This window comes from Homalodisca vitripennis, chromosome 2 (assembly GCF_021130785.1).
Source record: "Homalodisca vitripennis isolate AUS2020 chromosome 2, UT_GWSS_2.1, whole genome shotgun sequence".
Taxonomy (NCBI): Eukaryota; Metazoa; Arthropoda; class Insecta; order Hemiptera; family Cicadellidae; genus Homalodisca; species Homalodisca vitripennis.
This window is the reverse complement of record NC_060208.1, coordinates 40,929,972-40,957,824: the sequence shown is the minus strand read 5'-3', so window position 1 is coordinate 40,957,824 and position 27,853 is coordinate 40,929,972. Positions and strand designations below refer to the sequence as shown.

Below are 27,853 nucleotides of genomic sequence, written 5' to 3'. Positions count from 1 at the left end.
TCTCTTACACCAAGTAGCCCTGGTTGTCTGCTATGTTTAGGCTATGAAATCAACTTATCCTCCACTATGTAGTTTTTGCCTACGGTACCTTACTAGCACGTGAATGTTTACCGTTTTACTTATCGAGCTTAAAGTATTATGCTAAACCAACACTAACGTATATGGTTGAAAGTTCAGTCTTGTTCAAATACTCTTATCTGTACAACACTGACAGCTTCTATTTAACAACTCTTCACAGTTTCCAAATTTTATTCTACAGCAAGAAAGCCAGATTAAACCAGGTGACACATTTTAATATTCTAGTTTTTTAGAGTTGGTTTTTCAGAATAACGGTTTGGGTATACTGTTTTCCATGCTAAAAAATACTCATTTAGACTAGCCTAAATTGTTAATATGATAAACAGCTTCATTTAGAGCTTCAGGTTGATAATAAAACAACTTTTATTCAAGTTTAGTACGATTTTATTTTCGTATTATTTAAAAAGTTATTGTTGGCCCTTATAATATTGCATGTATTAATTAAAATCATCTCGCAATCTATTAATTAACAACTTAACGTCTACTTTATTACAATAGTTTACTTGAAGATTTTGGAATACTTCGTCCAAACTCTTAGTTTTAAACAAAAGCATAGTCATATCCCTGATAATTAATGACAATATGTTCCATTATTGATAAATGCTAGGTTATGGCAAGTATGGGAAATAACATGCAAAACAGTTTAGTTTTCAAAATAGTCGTTATAAACTAATTAATTCGGAAACATTATGTTTTAATTTAACTATAGTGTTTCCGTTAGTAAAATTTTTAACAAATGATATATGTATACAGAGTGTTTATAAGATAGTAAAAAACTTCTGTGACTGATAGTACTTATGATTTCAAACAAAAAAGTCCCATAGGTCAAGAAACGTATCGTTATCATCTATAGAACTAGTAAAGGTACATAAACAGAACTTTTAAGATATGTGTTATTGTACGAAAATAGTTGCGTTATTTGCTTTAATACTAACAACATGGTGCCTTTTAAAAGTCAAATAAAACATAGCCAAAGTCTGTGTACAGTTAGAAACATTCACAACATGCCACCTATTTGAAACTTTTGTAACAATTATAAATGTACTAGAAGCTGGGATAAACACACATTATTGTCAGTTCAGAGGAACCAGGTGTTTTGACGCTTGATGCTTCCGTCTTGTGTAAACGTACCTGTAATATGGTCGTGGTCGCTTATGCGTTGACGAATTTCGTTGATTAAATTACCGTTGTAATTATAATAAAAATTTAAAACAGTTGGCATCTTGTAAATATACCTGGTGAAAAACAGTTAATACCTCTCAATATATACAGTGATGCATATATTTTTTGCCCGTCCCCATAGGCTATAAGCCTGTGCGAGGACTTAATTAGACAGGAGGAAGAATTATTTGTTCAGTACAATATGGCCACTTTAAAAAACCTACAGAAATCGGGTTTGAACCTGGTCATTTCTTAGTCACAAGTAGTGTAACCGGCTCGACAACACAAACCTTGAATCCTCACAGGTCTCATTCACCAAAATTACTTCCAGGATGAACGGAACAGAATCGAACAGCTTAATGTCAGCAGCGCTGATGTTCAGCTGGGTAGAGTACTCAGTGTTCTGCTCCATGCTGCTGCTCTCTCTGCTGGTCGGGGTGTACTTCGGCTACTTTAAGAAGCAGGATACCGTCGCTGAGTATTTGCTTGGAGGGAAGAAGATGTCCGTTTTTCCAGTCGCAATGTCCCTTACCTTCAGGTATTTTTAACATAGTAAATTAATATATCCACGAAAATATTTACGATTCAAGGTGATGAAGTGAAGAATAACACTTTTATTTAATGGCATAGTATTAAAATCAAGTTTATTGTAAATTTACAATTCTTATATTAATTTGTGTAATCCAATTTCAGCCACGTTTCTGGCGTTAGTCTGATCGGGGTACCAGCAGAGGTTTACTCCTATGGGACTCAGTATTTCGTCATGTGTATCAGCTTCGTTATAATGTACTTCATAGTGGTAAACAGCTTCCTGCCTGTGTTTTTCAATCTCCAGCTGAATTCGCTGTACGAGGTAAGTGCTTTATCACCAAGAAGTTTTTTTCAGGGAATTAAAAAAGAAATCCTTTCGCCGGGAAAGGCAAAAAGAGATTTTGTTGAAGTCAGAGTATTTTTTTACTTTGACAAATATATTTTTACGTTATTAATGAAGAACTCAGAGATGGTGCTTTATAGAACGAAGTTTTGATGGCAAACCTTTTAAATGACAACAGTCCGGTCAGTTCGTGTTTGGTTTTTCAAATGCTGATTACCAAAGAGAATCCTAACCCAGACTTCTCACTAGATTAATAACTAAGATAGTCAATTGAATTCGATAGTGGTGAACTGTCTCCCTAATGGTAGTCCTGTGTATGGGCGCGGGATACTTCTGTTCTTTTCTACCTTTTCTGTGGAGATTACAAACTAAATTCTCTTCTCTTTTTCTCCATTGCGAACAAAGAGGACAATCTCGGAAGACCGACCATGCAGGAAGGATAAACAGGGATTAAATAAAGTAATTTTTACTATTGCAATGGATTTCTTCTTGTACTCAAAATTGTAAAACTCATATATGGAAGTCCAATATAATAGTTGCGTAAGGGTCAGTATATTTATAATATAATATAAATCAGCTTTTAGAGATTATTTAAACCTCAGTCAGATTTTTCAGAATCCTAAAGTCGTTTACATGCCTTCACGACTAAAGCCGTGTAAAATTAAAACATGTTAGAACATTACTGGGTAGCTTCATGTGTAACCAAAATTAACAATATCAATTCCTTGGTTCATTAACAATGGATTGATGAACTTCTTTCGGAATTATATGGGATTCCAGATGATACTTTTATTTTGGTTAACTATACATATCTTTTGCTATGACTTAAGAATGAGATAGGCATAATAATAACTAATTTTAAGTATTTAAAGGAAATTATGGGGCTATTTACAATACATTATAATGCTCTTTAAACAAATACTTCTTAGACTGGTATTTATTTGCAGGTTTGAAAGTAGTTTTCAGGAAGCATAGTTAAGCGTAACGCGCTGGTGGTATTCGATGGGATTGTTTAGTCAGAGACGTAAATCTTAACCGTATTCTTGTTTAATTATGAGCATCTCAGTTATCCCTACTTTGGAAATGAAACACAGCTATAAAAGATACGATTTCAATGCCTGCTCTATATGGAGCGGACAGTTAAAGTCAAATCTTAGATCCACAGGGTACACTGGTGTGTGCACAGTGTACAAGCTGACCCATACGGTGTGCCCCAATGTACACGCTCGGGGCCAGTGATGTTTCTCCAGAAGGGTTGCGGCGCCCGCTACTCCGTGCTCTAATACTGGGGGAGATATTACGAGCCTTACATGCCTTCACGACTAAAGCCGTGTAAAATTAAAACATGTTAGAACATTACTGGGTAGCTTCATGTGTAACCAAAATTAACAATATCAATTCCTTGGTTCATTAACAATGGATTGATGAACTCGTAAATATGAGTACGATGAATACAATACTACAAGTAAGAGCACTTGTGATTTGTGCTCGAGACTTCCTGTGCAGTAACAACGCTTGGACTGGACTCCAAGCAGCTTTTGGGTATGCTTAAACCCTTTTATTTAACTTCTTTACTGCTTTCTATTCTTTATTTTTGTTCGTATTAATACTTTCCCCACCTGACGAAGAGGATAGATTTCAATCCTAAAAACGTTGTGTTATACCTTTTATAACCTATAACGATGGCAGTTGTCCTAAATCCTGTTATTTTTTCAAACCTTCCATTGTCAATAACAAACTTTAAACAAAGAACAAACTGGTAAGCTTACCCTGTGACCATTGGACTCATCGTCCGATTTAACGGCCGTCTCTCATTGGTGAAGACATCGCGTGGTCCCGTCCGTCTGTCCGTCCGACGTTCAGGAGGGTCCCTTAGACGCCCGAACATTCAGTCGTACCGTAGGAACCTTTCTGGAGATACGGTCTGGTTGCGATCGCTCATCCCTTTGTTCTCGTAGTAGTGGAAGTGTCTCCCCGTGGTCTCTATACTCTCTTTTCTCATATTCGTTGTATAGTATATCGTGTATCGTTGGCCGTTGATGTGGACCGGCCGCGATGGCTTACCCCTTTGTTCTAATTATGTTCGTTTTTAAACTTCCTACCCCAATCCCAGTGACGATTCTCAGAGAAAATGATTCGTTCTTCGGTGGATCGCACTGCAGCCCTGGAAGCCATGGAGGAGTAGGAAATCACCCCCTCTCGGGTAAAGCGAGGAAACTCAAGTGAACCCTTTCTACCTAATGTCTCACCCGTCCTTCTATCCGCGGATGTAACTGGTTTCAATTTTTATTATATATGTCTCTCTTTCTCCATTTAACACTCTTCTTTATGATTTCAGTATTTAGAACTTCGGTTCAGTAAAGGAACGAGGACTTTAGCTTCGTTACTGTTTGCGCTGTCCTTGGTAAGTTTAGTCTTTGAGCCTATATAGTGTGCTTGAAAAGTCTCGGAACGATTTCCTGATTTGTAACCATTTCTTGTGAATCAATGAGACTTGGTATATCAATATTACCCATACAAATATAATTTTTTATGGAATTGTCAGGATTTTATATCACTGGAGTGACGGCCCTCGACGTGTCAAAAGAAAATCTTAAATTAGAGAATAGATCGAGATGTACATCAAATTAAATGTCTTATATAGTAGAACACAATACTGCAAACCGGACTTCAAAAAGTTTATCCTATTAAAAATGGCGGTGTTTTTTCTTTTAAATCATGCAAGTTCGTAAAACACATACTATTCTGTTTATTGAAGATAACATTAAAATGTCCTGTCTGAACGTATTCTAAAATCAAATTAGACGAGATAAACATTGAATCACTTTAACTTTGAAATGACTGTAGGAATGTCATTAACATAATTCACTTATTAACAAGGATGTAAAGGGTAATGACTTTTATGGAATAAATTATCTTGGAAATTCCATTTTTGTGATAATTGTTGCCAACATACGAGAATTAATTTATCGCATCAATGAAGAAACTCGGGAAATAATTTCGGATATCTTGAAACTTTAAAACACCGCCATTTTGGATGGAGTAATCCTTTTGAGGTACGGTTTGCGGCATTGTGTTTTAATAGAAAAGACCTTTAATTTGATGTATGCTCTCGACACTCGAATCTCGACTTATGCTCTAATTTAAGACTTTCTTCTGACACTTTGAGGGTTGTCTCCCTGATGAAATAAAATCCTGAAAATTCCATAAAAAATTAGATTTTATGGGTAATATTGATATACCAAGTCTTGTTGCTTTACAAGAAGTGGTTAAACATTATTGAACCGTTCCTGGACTTTTAAAACATAATATATATATATTTATATTTTGTATATATATATATATATATATAATATATATATATATATATATATATATATATATATATATAATAACAAAAATATATAAAAGGTCAGAGTTAATCATGTAGCAAGGTTTTAAACATCAATTTAGTTAATTAACAATTATTGGATATCTACTTACAGGTGTTATTCATCCCTGTTGTAATATACATCCCGGCACTGGCTTTTAATCAAGGTATTGTGTAACGAGATTTAATCATTTATCAAACTAATTTCAATAAATTAAGTCTAAATATTACTATCAGCTTAGGATTTTTACAAGTAATTTACTAAATTAATTGGTGTACTCAGATTTGAGGTTTGATAATTAACAATATTGTAATATAGAAATCACTTAAATAGTCCAATAATGTTAATTTTATGTTGTTATTTATGTTATGCATGTTTTACCTTTTAAGTTAAGATTTGCCCCTGAAGGTTCAAAGTCCTTGTGAAACATACCTTCGCCGTAGCTTAGGTGTAATGTTGCGGGCTCTCTAACCAAGAGGTCAAGGGTTCGTTTCCCGGTAAGGTCAACACATATTTGCAAATGGTTTTGGATCGTTTCCCCTTAAAAGCATAACTATATTAAATAACTATATTAAATTAAAAATGCAATTGACTTTGTTATAATCCCTTTTCCAATATTGGTTAATTCTAGTAAGCTTCTCTTCTAATGAATTGATATTAACCACTCTCAGGGTTTATACTAGAGCTAACTTCGTCTTCGAAGTTTAGGTTTATTTCCACTTTTTTCTTCCTACATTTCCTCAGCTTTCTGGTTTGCAGTGTAAAATTGCTCTGGGTATTATTGCAAGTGACATTCTCTTTACATCTTGTTTCCTTTTCTTTCTACAGTTTGCTACATTTTCTTGTTCTGTCTATATTACGTTCATTCGCATTTCTACACTTGGAAATCTTAAAATGTTTTGAAATATATTAATTCTAGGTCCGTCTTTGTGCATTTAATTAAATTACGATGACGCGCAGTGCTGAAAAATATTAACAATTTGAATACTGTTTTCACAATAATGTATATCGAAACACGTAAGTGCTGTATTTTTTTGGATTAAGGTAAGTAAACCCTATTTAAATACTGATTATTGCAAATGCAGGGGCTAAGATATGAATGTTAGTTCAGTTTAATTGTCTGGATATTGTGAAATATGGTACTCTGTTGCAGTGACGGGGGTCTCAATATACGTAATCACGCCCATCGTATGCGTCATCTGTCTTATCTACACCTCTTTTGTGAGTTGATTGTTTTATTATATAGCTATTAATTCGGTATTAGTGAGGTTAACGGCCGGAGAAGCCAATCGAAAATGCAATGTCATTAACGCATTCTGCTCATCCTCGCGAACAAAAATATATGCGGTTTTAGAGGGTGGAAATCACAAATAAGTTAGTTTTTTAATAAATGGAGTGTACATGTAAATTTGTGCTTATATTTATGTGCTCTGCTTCTTGTAATCTATGATTTGTAGCGTTATCTACTCCCGATAGCTTATCTGAGTCTTCTGTGGTCAGAACAGTTTAGTTAAGTACCATCTACCGTTCCGTGCAGTCTCTTCAACAATGGCCTCTATTACTCAATCACGGAGCGGTAACTCTAATACAATTAGTTTTGAAAGTTTTTACGTGTTTGATTGCAGATTACGTGAGCAATTAAAATATTAGGAAATTATCTTATTCCTTTTTAATTGTTAATTGTCTTCGTGTTTTTTCAAAGTGAGAGTATAAGTTCGTTGAGTAATCGTGTGTTATTTTTAAATTAAGAAAAGCTATTTTTATGGGATAAGTTACCACGTGGGATGTAAGTATACGCACAAACGAAGTTATGGTCACGTTGGTTTTGTTGAAAGCTTGATTCAATTTGTATACATTATTGTCAATTGTATTTTTATCCACACCGGAAACGAGATTCGCGTTATTAACCTATTGCTATTGTCCTTCTGTAGAAAATGATATAAGATTCGAGGTTATGAAAATGACAAGGAAATGAATTTTAGAGCATTTAAAGTGGAACTACTTTTCTTGCAGGATAGACGGAAGTTGTTAGGTGAATTTAAAATATTTGTTTTTTTGTTGTTTCTTTTTCGAGTTTCGTTTCCTGTAAATCAGTGATGGCCGGAGGCATTCGTGATCCAACATTAGGACCATTTAGGATTAAATTTTTTAATGATAGGCACTACGGTACCTAACTCGAGGGATTCTTTTTCGTATGTCGCCCTGTGTCAGATTGATATAAACTTTTATTCTTAGAAGGTCTAAATTAACATAAACGTCTTTCATTTGGGCCAAATTCCCTAGATTTCAGCATTATTGTTATTTCAGGTATCCAAAGATGACGTAACAGCTGACGTTATCAACAACTAATAGGAGGTGGACTTATGATCATAAAAAGACCACGTCACACCCGTAGAACAAGACAAAAAATACTTAGCGCAAGAAAAGTAGTTCCACTTTTCATGTTCTGTAACTTCGTTATTTGCCATTTCCACCCATTAAACTTTATATTTTTTTGTTCAGGATGACGATCTCAATAGGTTAATAATGGGAAACTCGTATTTTACTGCTGCAGGGGTTAAGTTCACAATTACACTATATTCTTACCGTTAGGTTATTCTTTGCAGTTTTTATTGCGTATCTATTTTTATTTTGTTAGCTGTTGCATTACCTACTGATACAAATGTTCGTGTATGAGTTTTGGCAATTGTTATTGTCTATTTACTTATTATAGTATTTCAATTTGTTATTAATTTGGATATTTTGGTAATTTACCATGTTGAGTTTACAATTATATATCTATTGTAATAAATAAATAAATAAATAACGTCTTAATGACTTTTGTGTGTTATGAAGTTCATAAACAGTTTATCAATTTGGCGTTTTTTATCAAGCAAAATAAGTGAATTGAACTTTCTCAGGGTGGCCTCAAGGCGGTGGTATGGACAGACACATTGCAAAGTGCCTTCACTATTTCATCCACCCTCTTTATCTTGGTCCTGGGGTTTCTGAAGATTGGCAGCATATCAGAGGTATTCAGGATCAATGGAGAAGGGCACAGGCTGGAGCTATTCAAGTAAGCAGGTCCACAAAATCTTACAAAATCCTACCAGATATGTAATTTTGTATTAAAGTAGTTATCATTTGAATCTTGATGTTTGGGCGTTTTGTTTTGAAATTGTATTTATTTTTGCGGCCATAACTAGTTTGCTGAAGATTTTTTTAGTTTAAGGACTAGGTTGTTAAAGGTACTTGAATAAGAAAAAATAAGCTATGATCAGAAAGTAATTTAAAGTACCTATTAATATAAATTAGTTTCATTCTGAGAAAAGTGTTTTTAGTTATCAGAGAGTAAAAGGTGGCAAAAACAGACAATGAAAATGTATCCTGACAGGTTGACAAGATTATTCTAAGCATGATGGGCACTCTAAGGTAATTCTGCTGAATGCTTTTTGTTGTTACACTCCAAATGAAATTTTATAATGTAATTTTTACATATGTTTAACAGAGTGTTATGGACAAATTGCCTTGCTCAAATATGCTGATATAATAAATGCTTAATGTGGTTGTTATATTTAGAAGCATGTATAAAAATCCATTCAATACTAAAGTAAAAAAAACTTATTAAGTAATAACTCTTCAATATGTTATGGACAGATTTTCATACATAGACCCCTAAGAAAACTAAAATCAGGTAATACAATGAAAAATTATATTTCAACGAAACAACTTACGTGAGGTTTAATATTGTAATTTCACAACTTCCAGTATGAAAGTCAGTTTCAATGAAGCAATCTTTATTCGTGATATCATTACTATAACTGTTTCTGTGGTGACAGATTGTACAATGCAGTAACACACTTGGCAACCAGTTATCAAGTAAAATAAACATGCGCAGTTAATGTTGTAAAGTAAAGCACACATATTATGTAAAACGTAAGATAATAGGAGATAATAGGTTTTTATCATTTTTAATTAAATAAATTTTAGATCTAAAAATATACTTGGAGGATAGAAGCTTGGATTTCACGTAAAAATTGTCAAGAATTATGTTACCATGTTTGACTTTCGGCAAAATTAACGCCATATACTGCTTTGTTTATAATTTTTGTGTTCTTGTTCTATTTTTGTAACATCAATTTGTAATGATGGAAATACTGTAAATGTTTAAATAATCCATCTTGAATAATGAACTGAATTTTGTCTGCATGATAATAAAAGAAGAATGTAATGGAGAAAAAGGAAAGTAGATACTCATTCGTCGGTAGTGTCAAGGATAAAAAAATAAATACATGATGCTGAATTTGCCAAAAATCAAATTTATACTTGAAAGACCTTATGCATTTTTATGACTTTTTTTAGTCGTAGATGTATGAGATATGTATAGTTTTAAAGATACGTTTAATACGCTTCAAAACAAATTTTAGTTTTTTAGATTTTTTAAAGCATTGTTTAAGAATAAAGTCCTCAAACTATTTGGTATGGTATTTCATAGTTTTAGTATTCAAAAGAATACACTTTTGAAAAAAGTGTTTGGATGCGTATTAATTGTATATAAAAAAATTAAACACATTCGATAACACCACAATAAAAAATAATTTTGTAAAAGTGCACTGCCTTTTGACACCTGACGAAGTAGGTAGATACCAGTTATTGAAATGTTGTGTTCTATATTTTAGCATAACGTGATGGTAGATTTAACAGGATGGTGGAATCCTGCTATCATTTAAATACCTGATATTATGTTAATGGCTAATAATTATTACAGTTAATTGTTTCTAGCATGGATCCGAGTCCTTTTGCACGTAGCACGTTCTGGACCATTAGCTTGGGGTCCGTATTCACATGGTTAAGTCACGTGGGTGTTCACCCCGGCACTTCACAAAGATTCATCGCCGTTTCAACTGTCAAGGAGGCCAGAGCGTGCGTACAATACTATTTAAGTACTTTGGTGTAATCTATTGATTTAAAAAAGTATGTTTTAAAGCGTACATCAAACTGAAGTTGATAATTATAAACTTGAGATATTAATGTAAAACTTAAACACTCAATTTATGTCAAGATTTTAAAAATCCATGTTCCATATTTTAGTATAATAATAAACCATGCATTTTCAAAGAATACAGTCTTTAATCAAAGGTGTAATATGATTAAGAGTGGAATTGATAAGTTAGTAATAGTCAAAGTGGTTAAGGTGAGATATCCAAATCTTTACAGAGTATTGAAGTAGAATGGAGAGGTTATAGCAATGATCCATAAGCAAAGTTTTAATCCCAATGAATATAATCTTTGTGCAAGAACTTTTTATAAGACTCACCACTACACAAACCTAACTAGAAAATAGGAAAAAGTTCCCAAACCTTCACAAAAATTCCGGTACGTCCCAGAAGTGCAAACATTTGTGAAATTGAACTTGTAGGCATTAGGTGCACTTACTAATTTACTTTTTTCAAGTGAAATTAGTGAAATAAAAGTCTTATTATTTTTTCATACTTGTGTTTCTTGGCATATGTGTCTGTTTTCGGTTTTTCCACATGTGTAATTTGGTTAATGGAAACCGTGTTTTTACAATAATCAAATGTACAGTGGGGGTGTAAATCCTTGTCAGACATTTTATTATGAAATCTAATGTTAATACAGGAGTATTAGGCAGCATGCACATAATTTGTGTTGTACCTGAAAAGGTAAAACATCACTATATGTTTCTAAAACCATTATTGTATAGTAAGCAAAAATAGTGTTGTCGCCAAGGTAAACTCAGTATTATCAAACTATTTAGTTATGCTAGATCAAAGTAATATTTATAATACTCGATTCTCCATCCTCCATGAATCATTCAGCTTGCATATATATACACAATCTCTTTATATAAAAATATTGCATTATTTTAAGCTGGTGTTTTTGTAGTTTTCACCACACAAGATTAGAAAGGATATTAGTATTTCGGACGTTTGCCATCGTTATTTGTTACAATATAACATCGAGGATTGATATATACCCTTTTTGGTAGGCAAGAAATTTCATGCATAAAAAATGGTGAAAGTATAAAAATGGTAATTGTTTGAAATCCTATCATCCTTCCAAACCATTGTCCATAGCAAACTTTAAACGAAGGACACAAGTTTGTTAATATTAAAGATTCTCATTTTTAGTTGAACACTGCCCAGAATCGAAGGATTTACAGGCAAGGTTTCTCCTTATAAAACTCCTTAACAAAATTGGCTTCCCCATCTTTGGAAGAGAGTTGTTATGAGTGTGCAAAGAATAAATAAGTGCCACATTTCAACCACATTAGTCCCCCTATTCTCATTATCTATTCTATTATCATCCCCTATTCTGCTAATAGTTCAAGCAGACAAAACAATTTAATTTATTTTGGGTGCTTCTTTGTACTTGTTAGGTGTATGTTAGTAGGGAAAGCTATATAGGAGAATGATCCATACTGACCTTATTTGGTCCAATCGACCTGCACCCAGATATATAGCCGAATTATTTAGTCCAAATGGTTCAATGAAACATTTTCCGTCCGGGATTCCAATGGAAGCAATAAATCAATAAGAGAGTGTTGGGACTTTAACTATTCTTTAGTTCGTAGTTATTTGTGAAATTATAAAATAGGTATAAAAATGTAAAATGAAATGGAAAATTTTAAAGACCTACTTAAAACTGACTTAATTATGTATAATATAATATAAGTATATACATTTCTCTAGGTTTATATATATATATATATATATATATATATATATATATATATATATATATATATATCTTTACAGTAGCTCTTTCTTAAAGTAAAAATAAATCATTACAGAATAAAATAAAGAAATGTATGTTATAATATATCTTTATGGACAGTAATTTACGTTACTTAGCATATAGTAAGTACAAGAAAATATAATTATATCAAAAAAAACATTGAACATCTGGAGTGAGTTATTTTTGTTTCATGAATCTGTATAATTTTTTTTTGGAAATAGGAAATATATGCCTTTTTAAATCAATCTCACCCACCTAATGATCTTAGTGATAGATAAAGTGATTTATTTTCTATAAAGGATCATACATACTACATATGCAAGAATATTTAGGTTTAAGTCAACTGGTACTTTAAATTCATAAGAGCTTCAGCTGTTTTTAGGATCCTTTCTATTTGCTCTCAAAAAAGGGCTGTTGCTGTAAATGTTGCAGGGTTTTATTATGGACTTGTGTGGGTTACGTATGGGTTAAGGCTATCACGACCCTTCTAGGCATGCTGATCTATGCCCACTACCACGACTGTGACCCTATCGCTACCAAGGTATGAGTATCTATTCTTCTTTCCAATTCGTTATATTCGATCATTAACGACCATCGCAGACAACATGTATTTCGTTCTCAACTCTGAATAAATTCCCTCTTCACCCAGAAACAAGATTAAAGAAATACCAACACGGTATATAAAATGCACTTAAAGAACGCTGTAAAACTTCAAAATATAGATTGCTCTTATTTAATCTTACAATCCTATCCAATCTCTTTTCGTTGTGAAGGAAACAGAATTCTTCCGGAAATTTGCCATAGTTTAGTGATAAAACGTTACACTACGTTTGAGATCAGCAATCTGATCTCTTTCATAGGTGGATGATTAACTAATACATAACAATCTAGGTTAAAATAAACTAATCATACCAGAGCATTGTCATAGTATTATACATTGCATATGTCTGAATGTCTCTCTATACAATTTTTTGTATTACTGAATGGTGGGAAATTTTCAGAAAAAAAATACTGTTTCCTTCTCAATCCTACCATCGTCAAAAACAATCTTTTTGTTGATTGTAAAACCTAAAAATACTTAATCTAAGGAAATGCAATGCTTATTTTTTCAATGAATGATATAGCAAAACGTCATCATTAATCATCATTATTGTCTTGAAAACGTCATAGTATAATATTGTTTTGAAGGCTCGAAACTTTTTTCGCATTCTGTTTTTTGACTCTAGTTGGGTGAAAATACTAAAATCCGTTTACAATGAATTTGTTCAGAGTTTTGTTCGCTTTCCAATTTTTGTAGCCGAAAATTGGTAAAATCTGATCAAACAGAAATCCATACAATACATCCAGAAGACTAAATTTTATTCCTGCCCTTTAATCCAAAATTTGAATGATTATGAGATAGATGGTTAAGATCTTTTTTTAACTAGGTATGAATATTATGTAGTCAGTAAATTTTCTTGTCAATAAACACTGCAATATGTGATACAAAAGAAGCATGTACAGTATTTTCAGATAAACAAAACGGTAATAAAGTGTTTAATTGGATAGACCGATGTGTATAAATACTTGTAATAAGTTCTCATTCAATCAAAATTATATTGTACAAGCAAGAAAAAGTGCATCAATAGACAAATGGTTACAATTATAGAATGACAAAATTTATTGTTTTGTTGAATTATATTTACATGGAGGGATTTAACCAAATACGTTACTTTGTTGTAGTAACTTTCTGAATGAATTAAAGTGGGACAATTTATTTTTGTAGATGGTTCAGAAGTCTGGACAAGTGATGCCATTTTATGTTATGCAAGTGGCAAAAGACTACCCAGGACTCACGGGCCTGTTCATATCCGGTGCTCTAAGTGCTGCTCTCAGGTATACACATAACCGATTCACCAAGCTGTGTATCTATTTATTTTGTATTCTACAGTATGAAAAATTGTTGTGTTATATAGATATTTGTCAGTACACTAATGCTGTGGGATTTTCCTGCTCAAGTAATTGGAGTTGTCTAATACCTATTGTTAAATACTTACAGTACCACAGTGTGGACTCAATAGTATAAGCAGAGTGTGGACTTCAGAGTGTACATTCCAGTTGGCTGTAAGGGCACTTTTTATAAATCCATATGGATCACAAATTCCGTGATGTGTAAACAATTCGAATGGCCGATCCAACTGCAATTTTCGCCACTGCACAATGGCCAGATTCAGAAGTGTATTTTCCACTTTCCATAATTTATGTAGCCATTTTTTGCAAAGAAAGCAGTCAAAACTTCTTCACAAATAAATATATGGCATAAAACCCACCTAAATAAAAGAAGTTGTATGTAAAAAATTAAATGCATGCTTCAGAGTCCAAGAGGTCAGAAGATACACAGGCAATACTGTCATATCATGATACAGGCTGCACAAAACATCTGTACACACCAGTCTCTCACATTGTCATATCACAATGGAAAATGTACCAAATTATGTAATATTTTCAAAAACAGGTAGTTTTTATTGGGCATTGAATACAAATTTGTCTTTAGAAAATGTTATGAAGTTTTTTGCCCTTATCTAAGATAGGTAGATGCAGGGTTTATTCACAGCTTAATCATCTTTGATCGATGGTAGATAGATGATATAGAGTAGTACCAGTTGCAAACACAAGTTTTCCAAGTTCCATAGCTCCTTCACCATGCTGATGATTTCCGAAGGAATGAAAACAGGGAAAAGCTGTTTCTTACATTCTACCCCACTTTGCTTTAACGTAAGTCGTTCGTGGACAGTTCTTTATAGTAAAAGGATTGGTTACCCTTTTGGGATTCGATACTCAAGTGAGTTTGAATGATGAGCGTAAGCTCTTGTGCATTTTGCGGTTTGAGCTGTTTTGGCTTCGATTCGTCCCTTTTAGCGAAGGAGGTGTTATTATTTATGTTGTTATTCATTGGTGGATGAAAATAATAGTATACAAGTCAAGTTACGATTAAAGAGGTCAGTCAATTCTCCCCCCCCAAGACTGAAGTTCTCATCCTTTACAATACCATTGTTAACTACTCACAAGGGAGCTAAGCATGTGTATTTGAAGTTTTCTGTGTTTGACCTACTTTTGGAAGAAGCTTTCTTTGCTAACTTAACTTTGACGTTGTTTTCATTCTTGTTACCACATTATCTTTGAAAGTTGCCTGACTTTTCACTCTTCATTGGACTCATCCTCGTATTTTTATACATATTTTTGAAATTATTTTTCTACCTATTTTAAAATAGTAAATTGTAATATTTTATATCATTTACGTCGTAAAAAACAATTTAATCGCCTTTTAGATAGTCAGAAATGTTTCAAAATACATTATATCAGCATTTGATTTATTATATAATTTTTATTTAAAACATCAATACATTTATAACAGGTTATTGATATAACACCAAATAAAGAATAAACATATCAACATTAATCATTAGTGTTTTCTAGATCATAGACAGCATTCAAATCACCGCCATTTCAAATTATTAAAAAATTGTAATTTCACCCATAAATAATCTACAATATATGACTGCTAAATGTTTTTGTGTATTTACATCCCTAGAGAAATCTGCAAACCATGTTTAATGTACATTTGTCCCAAATATACTTCTGTTACTGGCACCATCCGAATAGGCAGTTCAATTGATGGTGTAATTTCTGTTTCCAGTGCACTACTTTACAATCTGAAACACTAATTCAATTTTAACAATAACCTCAAAAAGTATTTTGGAATAAACTTTTATTGTTTTACTATGTAGTAAACTCTATTTAGTTACAAAACCAATGTAAAGTATTTATATTATCTCTTTAGAGTACTAAAGATTTGAACAGTTCTTGAACGTATCAATGGTACAAGAATTCTGATTCACTTTGCTGTAGATTTTTGCTTCAAAAAGCACCTTTTCCCTCCTGGACCTTTTTCTTGGAGCCTTAGAGTAGTAAACACTGATCGGTTGAGAAGGAGCAGTATTTCTAAGGAAATATATCTTGATCAATTCGCGGAAAAGGGTTGCTTGAAATCACTCTAAACATGAGTAGATCTAACTAATGAGTTACTGTCACCAATATTCCTTTCAGGAAGCTTCCTGGATAAAATTCTGACCAATTAGGGTTTATCCAATCAGTAAAGATACATAGACGAAGCGAATCCACATCGGTACAATGTAGTGAAATTGTCACAAACTACATAATTATCTAATAATAATTCTACTTTGCCTTGTAAAATAAGGCATTCTTTAACTTTCTTGACTTTGACTAATATTTATGTAATGTTTTGCAGCACTATGTCTGCGGGTCTCAACACAGTGGCTGGCACAATATACGAGGACTTTGTTCAGTTTATACTGAGAGGAAAACAACAGTCCGAAGCTATGCAAGCATTCACTCTTAAAGTAGTTGTTTTAGTGATTGGCGTCATCTGCTCATTACTAGTCCCCATTGTAGAAAGGCTTGGCGGTTTGCTTCAGGTATCTTAAAAAATAGTAATTTAATTATCCTACTGTAAATTGACCCATCCAATAATTATAAAATATTATAACCAAATTGTATTAATATTTAAAAAATTAGTTTTTCAGTTGGCCTTCTGTAGGAAAATTTGCCCTTTTTGATTTGTTGCCTATCAGAACAGAGTCAATCTCAGATACTTTTACGCCCTTATTTGTGTCTGTATAGTTATAAAGTGTGGCTAATTTTTAAGATAAACACAAATCCAGATGGTTTTAAATTTTTTTATATTCTTTCGGTAATTTAGAAAATTCTCTTATTTTCCATCCTACATAGTTTAGATATCCGAAGAGTATAAACTTTATGATAAAAAATAAAGTGAAATTGGAAGTGTATTATTCATATGTTTAAAATGAGATGTCATCAATTAATCCATGACCCAAAACAAGGAATTAGACGTGTCCTTAAAAGGACCTAAAAGTTTAACATTGTTCTTAAGAGTTAAATCTTAAGGCTATTACACTACAGCTATTAAATATTTTACTGTGAAAATAGTGTTACGCTTTAATTGTTAATATCCACAAAAATTAAATTTCGTCGTTGGGTTATATAGGGTGTTTCATACTATCATGACTTACTGCAGAGGTTGATTTAAAACGGATTCTCAGCTAATACCATCCCAAAGAATTTGCTTAAAATAATTTCAATTCTGTAAATATATAGCTTGCTTAAAAAACAGAGGGCACGTGTTGGAGTATAAAAATTAAAAAATGTAAACACACTTCATGTTATACATAATTTTAAAGGTCCTTGAGAAGTGCTAAGGTGGTGTTTATTAATGTCGTGAATAAAGCTTTTTAAATATTTTAAGTTATAATTACCTCGGGACTAATACCTTTAAGGACTAGAACTGTACAAAAATAAATAAGTATTTTTCTCCCCCAATATGTTTAGGATGCAAAAGACTTTGAAAATGTTCTACAACATTGTGTCTTTGTATTTAAAACTTTTCAGATTCGAACACGGGACACTAAGATTTTGAGACACTCTGTATTTATTTTATAGAGCTGTAATTATTTGAAACAAATTCGTTGGGGTCGATTTATTGGGCAATCAGTTTAAACTAAATCTCTGCAGTTAGATATTTGACCGCTAAACATATGAGATGGGTGCTATGAAACAACCATATAAAGTACATGGTAGTATGCATTTAAAAATAATATTTTATGGTAGTTTTCAATCTTTTTGACGAACAATATTATTCAAGTGAAGTGATTTTGGAGTAAACTTGTTTGTATATATTTTTATTACTTAGAAGATAACTTACATTTGAAAGCTAAAGTATTTTTAAATGAAAAACGCCTTAGACTCTTAGACAACTTGGTTTCAGCTGGGGCTTTTGTAAAAAAGTAGCTAACTATTTCGTATTATGTAGATAACAATTTAAACTTTAAATACTATATTTTGAAATTTAATTTTTATCAATTTTCAAATTAAAATTGCCTTACACTGCTTATATTACTCTCTTAATTTACATTGAAGAAAAATGTTATATAAATTCTAAGCCTTCAAAGCAGAGTATATTTTGTAAAAATAGAAGAAATTTCAATAATACATTATATGATTTATATAAAGTAAAAATAAAATTAGATGTAATAATGAACTTTGTGGTTTATATGACTATGTTATTCCTTCTATCCTAGTATAAATAACGCTTTCTTTGAGTTAATTTATAATAACAATTTAAGTATTAATAATCATTTAGGGTTCATACCACTTGTTAGCTACACTTAGTCCAAAATGTAATTTCCTTAGTAAATGATCATAGAATATAATGTATACAATGCTTTTAATAGAGGATAGAATGTATACAGAAACTACTTTAGGTAATAAATAAATGCAATTTAAATTAAACTATACGTTCCTATAATACTTTAACATTCATTAAGTACTGACTAGTTTCGGAATTCCGATCAAATGTAATTGAGGAAATACAAAAAACTATTAATAATGGTGTTTTAACCAATTAATTTGTGGAGATTGTTCCGTTATTTTAAAATCATTGTATATTAAATTTTGTTATTATTTTTTAAACACATATTTAAAATAAAAGGTATGTTATTGGGTTTTTTCAATAAAATACTATAGAAATATTGAACCATTAGGGTCGTAAAATCTACTTACTTATGGTGTCAGGACATTGTTCTTATTTTATTTTATAAAGTATGTTATATTTCGCCAAAATTGAAACAAATAACAGTTCAATGCTATTTGCAGGTAGCCGTCAGTTTACATGGAGTTAATAGTGGTGCTCTTGTGGGGGTTTTCTGCCTAGGAGTTTTCTTTCCCAGAGCCAACGCCAAGGTAATAACATGACACGTTATACCATAGAACATGTTATATTATTCTGTTCTATAATATGTTAAACACAGGGCAGAATACAAAATTATTTTCAAGAAACCTCTGTGTGAGTGAATCATAAACAACCTCTCCTTCAGAATAGGAACATCATTAAGAATCAAAAAGAAATTTATCATTTCCTTGATACAAAGTCACCAGTGGAGTCCTTCATATGCACCATTAACAGCCTCAATATGGAGGCTCAGCGGTAAAACTGAATGGACTTCATCATGAGAAGAAAAAATGATACTGTGATGACTGGGCTTCAGAGTCTACTTGCGTAACTTCATGGCCATTCGGCTATCCCAATTATGAGTGGTCATCTTACTAACCTCATAATAGAGGCCTTGCTTGTAACCCAACAGAAGGTTTTCAGGAAGCACAATGCACACATTGTAGAACAAAAGAGTCTTCATTTCACAGAGAAGTTGTTAAAGGCTGCTAATTGATGAAAAGTTCAACTCTGTCTCTATATAGACAGCCATCTTTGTAAGATTAGTCTGGCTGAAAAACTACTATAATGGTTATTAAGTCAAAGCTCATAAGAACAATCAAGTTTGGTGTTGAATTTTGGAGCATAATTACCATACGGTTTTCGAATTGGTAATTTTAAAGTTGTGAGAATGGCTCAAACACAAGTGGTGAGTGCTTTCATTGATAGTGCAGGATTAGATGAGCACATCATGATTCTAGCAATCGATAAGACCTAGGTTGTTTATCCCTCTATACAAAGAATGGCATCATCAAGTCCCAAATACACCATGAAGACATCAATATAAATAACGCCTTGAATTGTCTTGGTGTGAATCTTGATATATTAACCATATGTCCACATCAAACTCATAGAAAAAACGTTTAAAAATAAACGTTGAATATGAATATTCGAAGGACTTTGAAAGAACCTTATGTTAAGTTAAACAGAAAGTGGTCTGTAAATCACACAAGCTTTTAGGCAGAGGAGTCTTTTGTGGATGTGACAATCTCGTACAATTGGTAAATACTTTAAGATCAGAATGGCAAATTAGTTTTTCCTCATCCGTAAAAAAAGCTTATTGCTAGCAATCCTGTTCTTCTACACTGCTAACCCTTATTTAAAAATATAATTCAAAGACAGGCAAATGTAAATGTGTAGTATAACTAATCTTATTAATTAATTAACTATTCCAAGACTATAATAATGAAGAAGATAGCAGTACACTACACCACGTGTCGCAACAGGCTCAATGAAAAAATTTAAAGTCGGACTCATTTCATTCTTGAGATGTCTGCAGGCGGATAGACAGTGATTATTCAATAAACAGATTTTTACGTAGCTCTGGCAGGTCAAAAGGAATTGTGTCAAAAGGAAATAGGTTTAAATGGCATTCAGTCAAATTCAATGGTTGGACGCGCACAATCATAAACCTCATTCTTATCTACATTGGAATAACATTTCATATAAAGTTTAATATTTCTCGAAATAATATGTTAACATTTTTGTTAATTAAATTGGGTTTAATTGCAGTGTATAGTTAATAAAAGTCTAAACCCGTTTCAAATTTGTTTATTCTGCTACTTTCTCGTTGCCATAGTGGCAGACATATATGAAATTATTCCAACCTCTCCAGGCTTCGCTAAAGCTCAGCTAATAAAATCCTTGAAATGGCACAATAAGATTTATAAGGAAATGTTATTACCTCTTTATATCTAACCACTATGATAATTCTAAAAAAAATTTTCTTGCCAGAGGAGAGTGGCTTACAAGGAATCGGTGAAGTATGATATGTTTAAATGTGTGCAAAACTTATGTTTTTGTGGCTATTATAAAACAAAGAGAGGGACGTAAAGGTAAATTTTGCAGCTGTTTCCTAATTTTTAATGTTTACTATTGCATTTTTCAGGGAGCAATTGTAGGAGTACTAATGAGCGTGATGGTAATGACCACAATTGTGTTCGGCGGTGAATATTTTATTGCCAATGGCCTGCTGAAATTTCCCGGAAAAGTTACCAGTGTGGACGGCTGTCCTGCAGACTTTCTGGCTAGCCTTCCTTTCAAGTAAGTAATTAATAAATAAGTAAAAACAACTTTTATTTCCAAGCATTCTTCAGTCTACCCACTACTTTTCAGAAATTGAGGTAGATTAAGAAAAAATAAAATGTAAAATAACACTTAAAACTATACAAAATTACAACGAAAATTACAGTAAACTAAATCACAAAATAATGGCTCCAAATAATTTTTTTATCATGAATTTAATTTAGTAGTAACTCAAATCTAATTAATAATAAAATCCTTAAACCTAATTTTCGAGTTCCTTCAGGTGGTAGAGGAGACCGTTAAACAATTTTGGATTGAAGCAGGAGAACCTCCTCCTTCCCAACTCCAACTTAAATTTTGAAGAGTGGAGCGAATGCGCGACATAGCAGGTCTCATATTGAGACCTCTTTTTCCAGTACGAGAGCCTCCCGTCTATATATTGTGGCTCCCCATGTGATAGAACCGTATGGATCATATTGCAGGTCTGCATCCTGCATTTGGTTTATACAGGGTGAATATAAAGTCAGGACCCCCCCCTCTATTTTCTTCTATAGGTAATATAAGGAGATATCCTTTGGGTAGTGGTGCAATGTGGAAAGGAAGTTTCATTTTATGACATTGAAAATTTTTTTTGTCCCCCAAAAATGCGAAATTTTGGGGGCAACCCAAAAATTTCAAATGTAAACCCCTATCAAGTGACCCCTCATTTTAAAGAGCATGAAAAACTTAAATAGTAGTGAAAACCAGAGATTGCTATCTCTTTCCTAATCCGAAATAATAGCCAGTATTACCAAAACACAATTTTAATAACTCACCACGTCACGAAGATACGAAAGATACGAAAGTGGCAATGTTCCAGCTGCATGATCAGCTGTTGGTGTCAGCTCTACTGTCTATTATAAATAATAATGCATCAGCTGACTCATACTGCTTATTGTGTTCTGACGATTTATTTACATTAAGGTAAGGTTATGTATACTGATGATAGTCCAGTTGATTTTGATGTGAATATTTCTCAATTTTTGAAATCAATTCTCAAAAAAAAAAAAAAAAAAAATCTCCAAATAAATCACTGGATGAATTACTTTCTAAATCACTCTGTGCCATTTTTTAATTTCAAAAATTAAGAAATATTCACATCAAAATCAACTGGACTATCATCAGTATACATAACCTCAATGTAAATAAATCGTCAGAACAGAATAAGCAGTATGAGTCAGCTGATGCATTTTTATTTATAATAGACAGTAGAGCTGACACCAACAGCTGATCATGCAGCTGGAACATTGTCACTTTCGTATCTTCGTGACGTGGTGAGTTATTAAAATTATTTTGGTAATACTGGCTATTATTTCGGATTAGGAAAGAGATAGCAATCTCTGGTTTTCACTACTATTTAAGTTTTTTCATGCTCTTTAAAATGACGGGTCACTTGATAGGGGTTTACATTTGAAATTTTTTGGGTTGCCCCCAAAATTTCGCATTTTTGGGGGACAAAAAAAATTTTCAATGTCATAAAATGAAACTTCCTTTCCACATTGCACCACTACCCAAAGGATATCTCCTTATATTACCTATAGAAGAAAATAGAGGGGGGGGGTCCTGACTTTATATTCACCCTGTATAGACAAAAGGCTAGCAACTAAATGATAAGGAGGCATATGCTCAAAACGTTTCAATTTAAAAACAAATCGAATTGCAAAGTTTTGCAGTTTCCTCATTCATTCCATGTCTCCCTTCTAGATGCTATTAGTATATGCAGGATAATAATAATAAAAAAACAGAAAATACGACAGCCTGCATTACCTTCAACTTTGCAAACTGTCCAAGTAGGTATGAACCTGTGGGGGCACCTTAGATTTCCAATGGCATTTTGAATAGTGTGTGTGCCATGATCATAGAATATGAGGTAACTGTCCACCACAATACTAAGTCTACAGACTGCTACCAATATGCAAGGATTCAATGGCATGGTGGTGTAAGATGTCCTTAAAAAAGTATCAGGCATTTGTTTTTTTATGTTACTATTACTGTCATATTATAACAGTTATACAGAGTTAATAACTACATGAACTAAACCAACTTTTACTATAAACCAAAACTATATTATCTGTCAAAGTCTAGAACTCTTACAAACACACAATGTTTTTCAGAATAACTGTAAAATCTATTACGATTAAGATGAACACTATAAAGTTACAAATACAAGTTTAACACTATTTCATCATGTAAAATACCTGCAATTTAGTCTGGGTTGCTTTTAATTCACCCTTAGAGAGAGTTTATTTTCAGAATTAGTTTCACAAGTAAATTTGTTGTTAATAAATATATAACAAATGACAAATTATTCATACCTTAGCACTGATTATTTTGATAAAGATAAAACAATTTTATTTAGTTTCAATTAGAAATTTCTTTCAAAAGATGTGGATTGAATACAAAATCATCCTGAAGTTTTCCTATATTTATTTATATAGGAAATAATTTACCTATTAATTTACTTTTTAATCTAACTACTATTTTTTTGTCATGTCAGAGGGATGGCCCTTTAGGAGTCAGAAGAAAATCTTAAATGAAAGCATAGGTTGAGTAGTACATACAATTCACCCTTAATGAGTAGGGTAGGTTGTCGGTTAGGTTAGTTTAGGTAAAGGTCTATATTAGTTGATTAATAATAATTTTATAGATACAAAACTGTACATGTGTTTTTTTTTTTTTTAAATATTTATGACGCAATCCAATGCATGTTACATGTCTGATGGAAATAAAGGATATTTGATTTGATTTGATTTGATTTGATTAGTAGAGTACAGTGCCGCACATCCCATGTTAAAGAGTTCACTCTTAAAAAACTACGTTGGTTTAAATTTCAAAACATTTACAATCACAGTCCTGTTCTAGATGGTTTAAATACTCTTGTCTTGGCTGAAGTTGTGAAAGTTAAACTTAGTAAATAATGAATACTGGACTAAAGAAATAGTTTTTAAGGTAGTTAGTGACTCTTCACATCCAATAGAGCATGGTCTTCAAGGAGTTGGAGGGAAAATTTAACGTAAGCGTAGCTCAAGCTGTATATTATTATTGTTAAATGATAAAAAAATAGTAGTTACTTCAAAGAGTAGATTTAATGGAGCAGTAATGATGTACCAAGTTTTATTGCTTTACCTGCAATTGTTTGGAAATTATGAAGCCCGTGCGGAACTATTTTTACACTCTGTATAATAGAGAAAAAACATATATTTTTGTTTTCTTAGGACAAGTACCTTGGAAATTGCAATTATTCCTCAAAGGACCTTTGTGCTGCTTCCGGAGTGACAGGATATTCTGGGTGGGTAAAGTTGGGGGTGGAGTCCGTCTCCTGTCAAATTCCATGAGGAAGGATTTAGGGCATTAATCTCAGTGATGTCTCCTAGGAAGAGGGGGAAGCCAGCTTTGGACCAGCTTCTCCAGTCAAAGCAGGCAGGGGGTGACATGCTCTTGTGTCCTTATGTCTAGGCTAGCAACAGCCCTTAACACTTGGGGGGGCCCAACTAACCCCAGCAGTCATCGCCTCAGTAGACAAGACCTATGTACAGACCACAATATCTCGACATTTGCATTGGTTAGTGATGTGCTGCTCCAGGACATCCATTAGGATTTCAGATTTATGTTAAACATCGGTTTTTGCTATACTCAGTGAAGGTTCAATTGGAGGGTATAAATCAGCTAGATGTGAACCCTCCTGGGGTACATATAGGTATTACAGAATTGATTCCAATACCTTAATAGACCTAAAGTCTCAGGTTTGATCACATCCTATCCCAAAATAACGGGTTAGAACAGAATATGTCTCCTTTTATGACTACCCACTCCCAACAAGACACGCTTGAATATAGTATTTGTATTTATAGTCTGTAGTTTGTTAACACCAATCCAGAGTATTTGAAATTCTAAAATCGGTTTGAGATTTACTTCTGTTGTTGCAGTGCATCAGCACGGGTCCAGACCTATGTCGGCGTGGGATCGCCGGTAGTCGCTGATGCATCCGTGCCTCTCATCTTCCAGATGTCCTACTGGTATTACATCACTCTGGGCACTCTGGTGGTTCTTCTGGTGGGCCTTCCGGTCTCCTACTTAACGGAACCTGTGGACATGAAACACTTGGAACCAGCATTGTTCGCTCCATTCGTCCGTCAATTTCTACCCCAGAAACAGAAATTTCCTGTCAACCCTCCAGCAGAAGAGTACAAGCTCGTCGCCACAAATGATCACTCCAAGGAAGTGACCACACCGGAATCTGATAATAAAGATTCATAGCATTCTTTGTTAATAAATAGTGATTTTGAAATCGTATGAAACGTGTTTACTTCCTTCCTGTACAGAATATGAGGCTTATTTATTTAATTTTGTTTCTATCCATTAATAATAACAATTGTTTTTATTAATACACTCAAATTATTGTTTAGGTTTTGGTTTTCCATTTTACACGTGAAATATAATTTACTAGGTAACAATATTCTTTCAGAGCTGACTTTTTATGTTGTGGTTAACTTGATTGTATTTTAACTTCATGTACAGGGGTTTAATGTTGTTTTAGATTTAAATACTAGTAATATAGTGGTAGGGATGGTGGTTTTTTGGTGGTTGTACACCATGAAAGATACCAACATATTATTTAGCTCGCCTTAAGGATGCGAACTACCACGGGTTAGAAATCGCAGTACGATTTTTCAAACCTCCAAGAGGATCACTGGCAAGGTCGGTTGTAGGGAGTAGAGTACTTAGTACTTAGTAGTGAGTAGAGCTGTAGAGGGGATCGGAATTTACTAGCGCCACCGACATTTGCAGAGCCGAGCCTCCGATGCGGCCATGAACGCCTGACGCACGTTCGCACGCAAGCACGCACGCTTGCTCGCACGCCGCTTTATCTAGCTATTGTAGGGAAATTATAGCATGACCGGTGGGATGCGCGTGAGGAGTGGAGGAGGTGAGCGCGTGGGGGCACAATCTAGAGTAGGGGAGTGAATACGGTGCTACTACCCCTTCTGAGAGTTTTCGGCTCCCGGCTCATAGTGGTCGCGGGAGCCGAATATTGTAGTGTTTGCCAACATTTCTAGACCCTTATGTTCTTACCACGTTGGTCTTTTATGATGAGCAATTTAGTATAGGAGACCTTGAGAATATTTGAACATTTCTAGACTCTTTTGTAGTTACGGCGACGGACTTTTATGATGGGGAATTCAATACTGGAAATCTTGGAAATATTGGGACCGGATGTACGTGATCTTAACAATGACTATGTTCTGCCGAAATTGTGTTCATAGCTCACCCTTCTTAATGAGTTCGCAGTAGAGATACCTGGTGGTAAGAAAGGGTTCTCATAAATTGGGAAGGGGTAGAAATTTATATTATTCTTGATCTCCAACGACGACAACAGTTCAGAATTGTAATTGTTACGCTTTGTTAGCCATTAAAATTCAATTTATCATATACTAACCGTGTAAGCTTCAGGATTTACGATAGTAGATACAATATTATACACTGAAACATTGTCAAATGACATAGCCTAGCTGCTAAATTAAAAATTAATATAAAACTGGTTAAACTAATTTGTCAATACCATACAGAATATTTGTCAATATACACAGTAGAATAAGAAAAAACTCAGTTTTATCTACCAACTTGTATCAAGTTAATTTAATGATGTATACTTCAAATAACAATAACGCCAACGATCTACACGCAATAGTTAACATAACAAAACCCCGTTGTCGATGAAAATTATTTATTGTTCTTCGAACTACACCCAAATCAAAATTGTTCAGATCAATTTTAGTATGTTTGCGTTTTCTTACTTTGTTGGGCGTACTAAAAGAATTGCCAATTGGACTTATTTTTTTCCTCCTTCAAAATTCGTCTCAGCGTACTTTCAGAAATTCCAGTTGCCTCTACGACACGCTGTTGAACTTTCTTCAAATTTATAAGTGTGTTGGTTTCTGCTTCCCGTTTCATAAAATGGTAAACATTTACAATCACTTCTCTTGCTTGGCCGTGTATAACCTCTCTACCTCCAATTTTACTTTTTACATTACGATCCATCACAAACTCTTTACTTAAAACGTAATGAGCACAACGCAATTAATTCACAAATTGTATTACAACTCGTGAATTGGCACAAGCGAATGTTTTTTGGGCGGCACGTATAAAAGACTGGTGACCGAAGTTCACAAGGCTACATACGGCAACAGACTGAGCCGCTCCACCCCCCCCACCACTTTAGTTCCGTCTTTGCCTACGGCGCATCTCGAAGTCACCGGTCATGCTATAACTTCTCTAAAATACTTAGCCCGTGCTTACTTAGCGTTACTTTCTATGCTTGTTTTAAAATCTGTTATTCACATCAGTCTCTTGGGAACACAATGAAACCATAAAAACACAAATATACACAAAAAATTATTGCGTAATATATGTAAAATTTAAATAACATTACACAAAATTGCAGTAAATGTTTTTAATTTTTAACCCAAAACTGAGCTTGGTGTAATAAACTTTATTACTGTGAATAAAGCAAATTTCTCTAAATAAGCAATCTTCAGATTTGTACATTTGTACAGCACGCCTAATATAATAAAATTAGATTTATTTGTAACAAACTTACTCTTTTTTAACTGTGGTTCTAAAATTATGAAACCCTTAATTTATATTTTTAGTTAATAAATCCATAATTAAATTATTTTGAGTAATGGAGCATCAAATATCAATGAATTAAAATACTATAATTAT

At 33.2% G+C, this 27,853-nt stretch overlaps 1 protein-coding gene across 1 annotated transcript; it reads left to right on the top strand.

The window, feature by feature from the left end:
- The first annotated feature begins 203 nt into the window (after positions 1–203).
- On the top strand, positions 204–25,423 carry LOC124353830 (sodium-coupled monocarboxylate transporter 1-like). The gene is made up of 14 exons (XM_046803850.1): positions 204–281; positions 1,571–1,777; positions 1,933–2,092; positions 4,452–4,517; positions 5,599–5,650; positions 6,638–6,705; positions 8,385–8,539; positions 10,246–10,386; positions 12,655–12,763; positions 13,988–14,097; positions 16,511–16,697; positions 18,952–19,038; positions 20,955–21,109; positions 25,057–25,423. The coding sequence occupies exons 2-14, from the start codon at positions 1,572–1,574 to the stop codon at positions 25,385–25,387; spliced, it is 1,827 nt and encodes a 608-aa protein (XP_046659806.1). The 5' UTR covers positions 204–281; position 1,571; the 3' UTR covers positions 25,388–25,423.
- The last annotated feature ends 2,430 nt before the right edge of the window (positions 25,424–27,853 follow it).

Coding starts and splice junctions, on each gene's coding strand:
- LOC124353830 (XM_046803850.1), top strand. CDS start 1,572: ATGAACGGAACAGAATCGAACAGCTTAATGTCAGCAGCGCTGATGTTC. Junction 5,651..6,637: donor GGCACTGGCTTTTAATCAAG/GTATTGTGTAAC, acceptor ACTCTGTTGCAG/TGACGGGGGTCTCAATATAC. Junction 21,110..25,056: donor CTGGCTAGCCTTCCTTTCAA/GTAAGTAATTAA, acceptor CTGTTGTTGCAG/TGCATCAGCACGGGTCCAGA.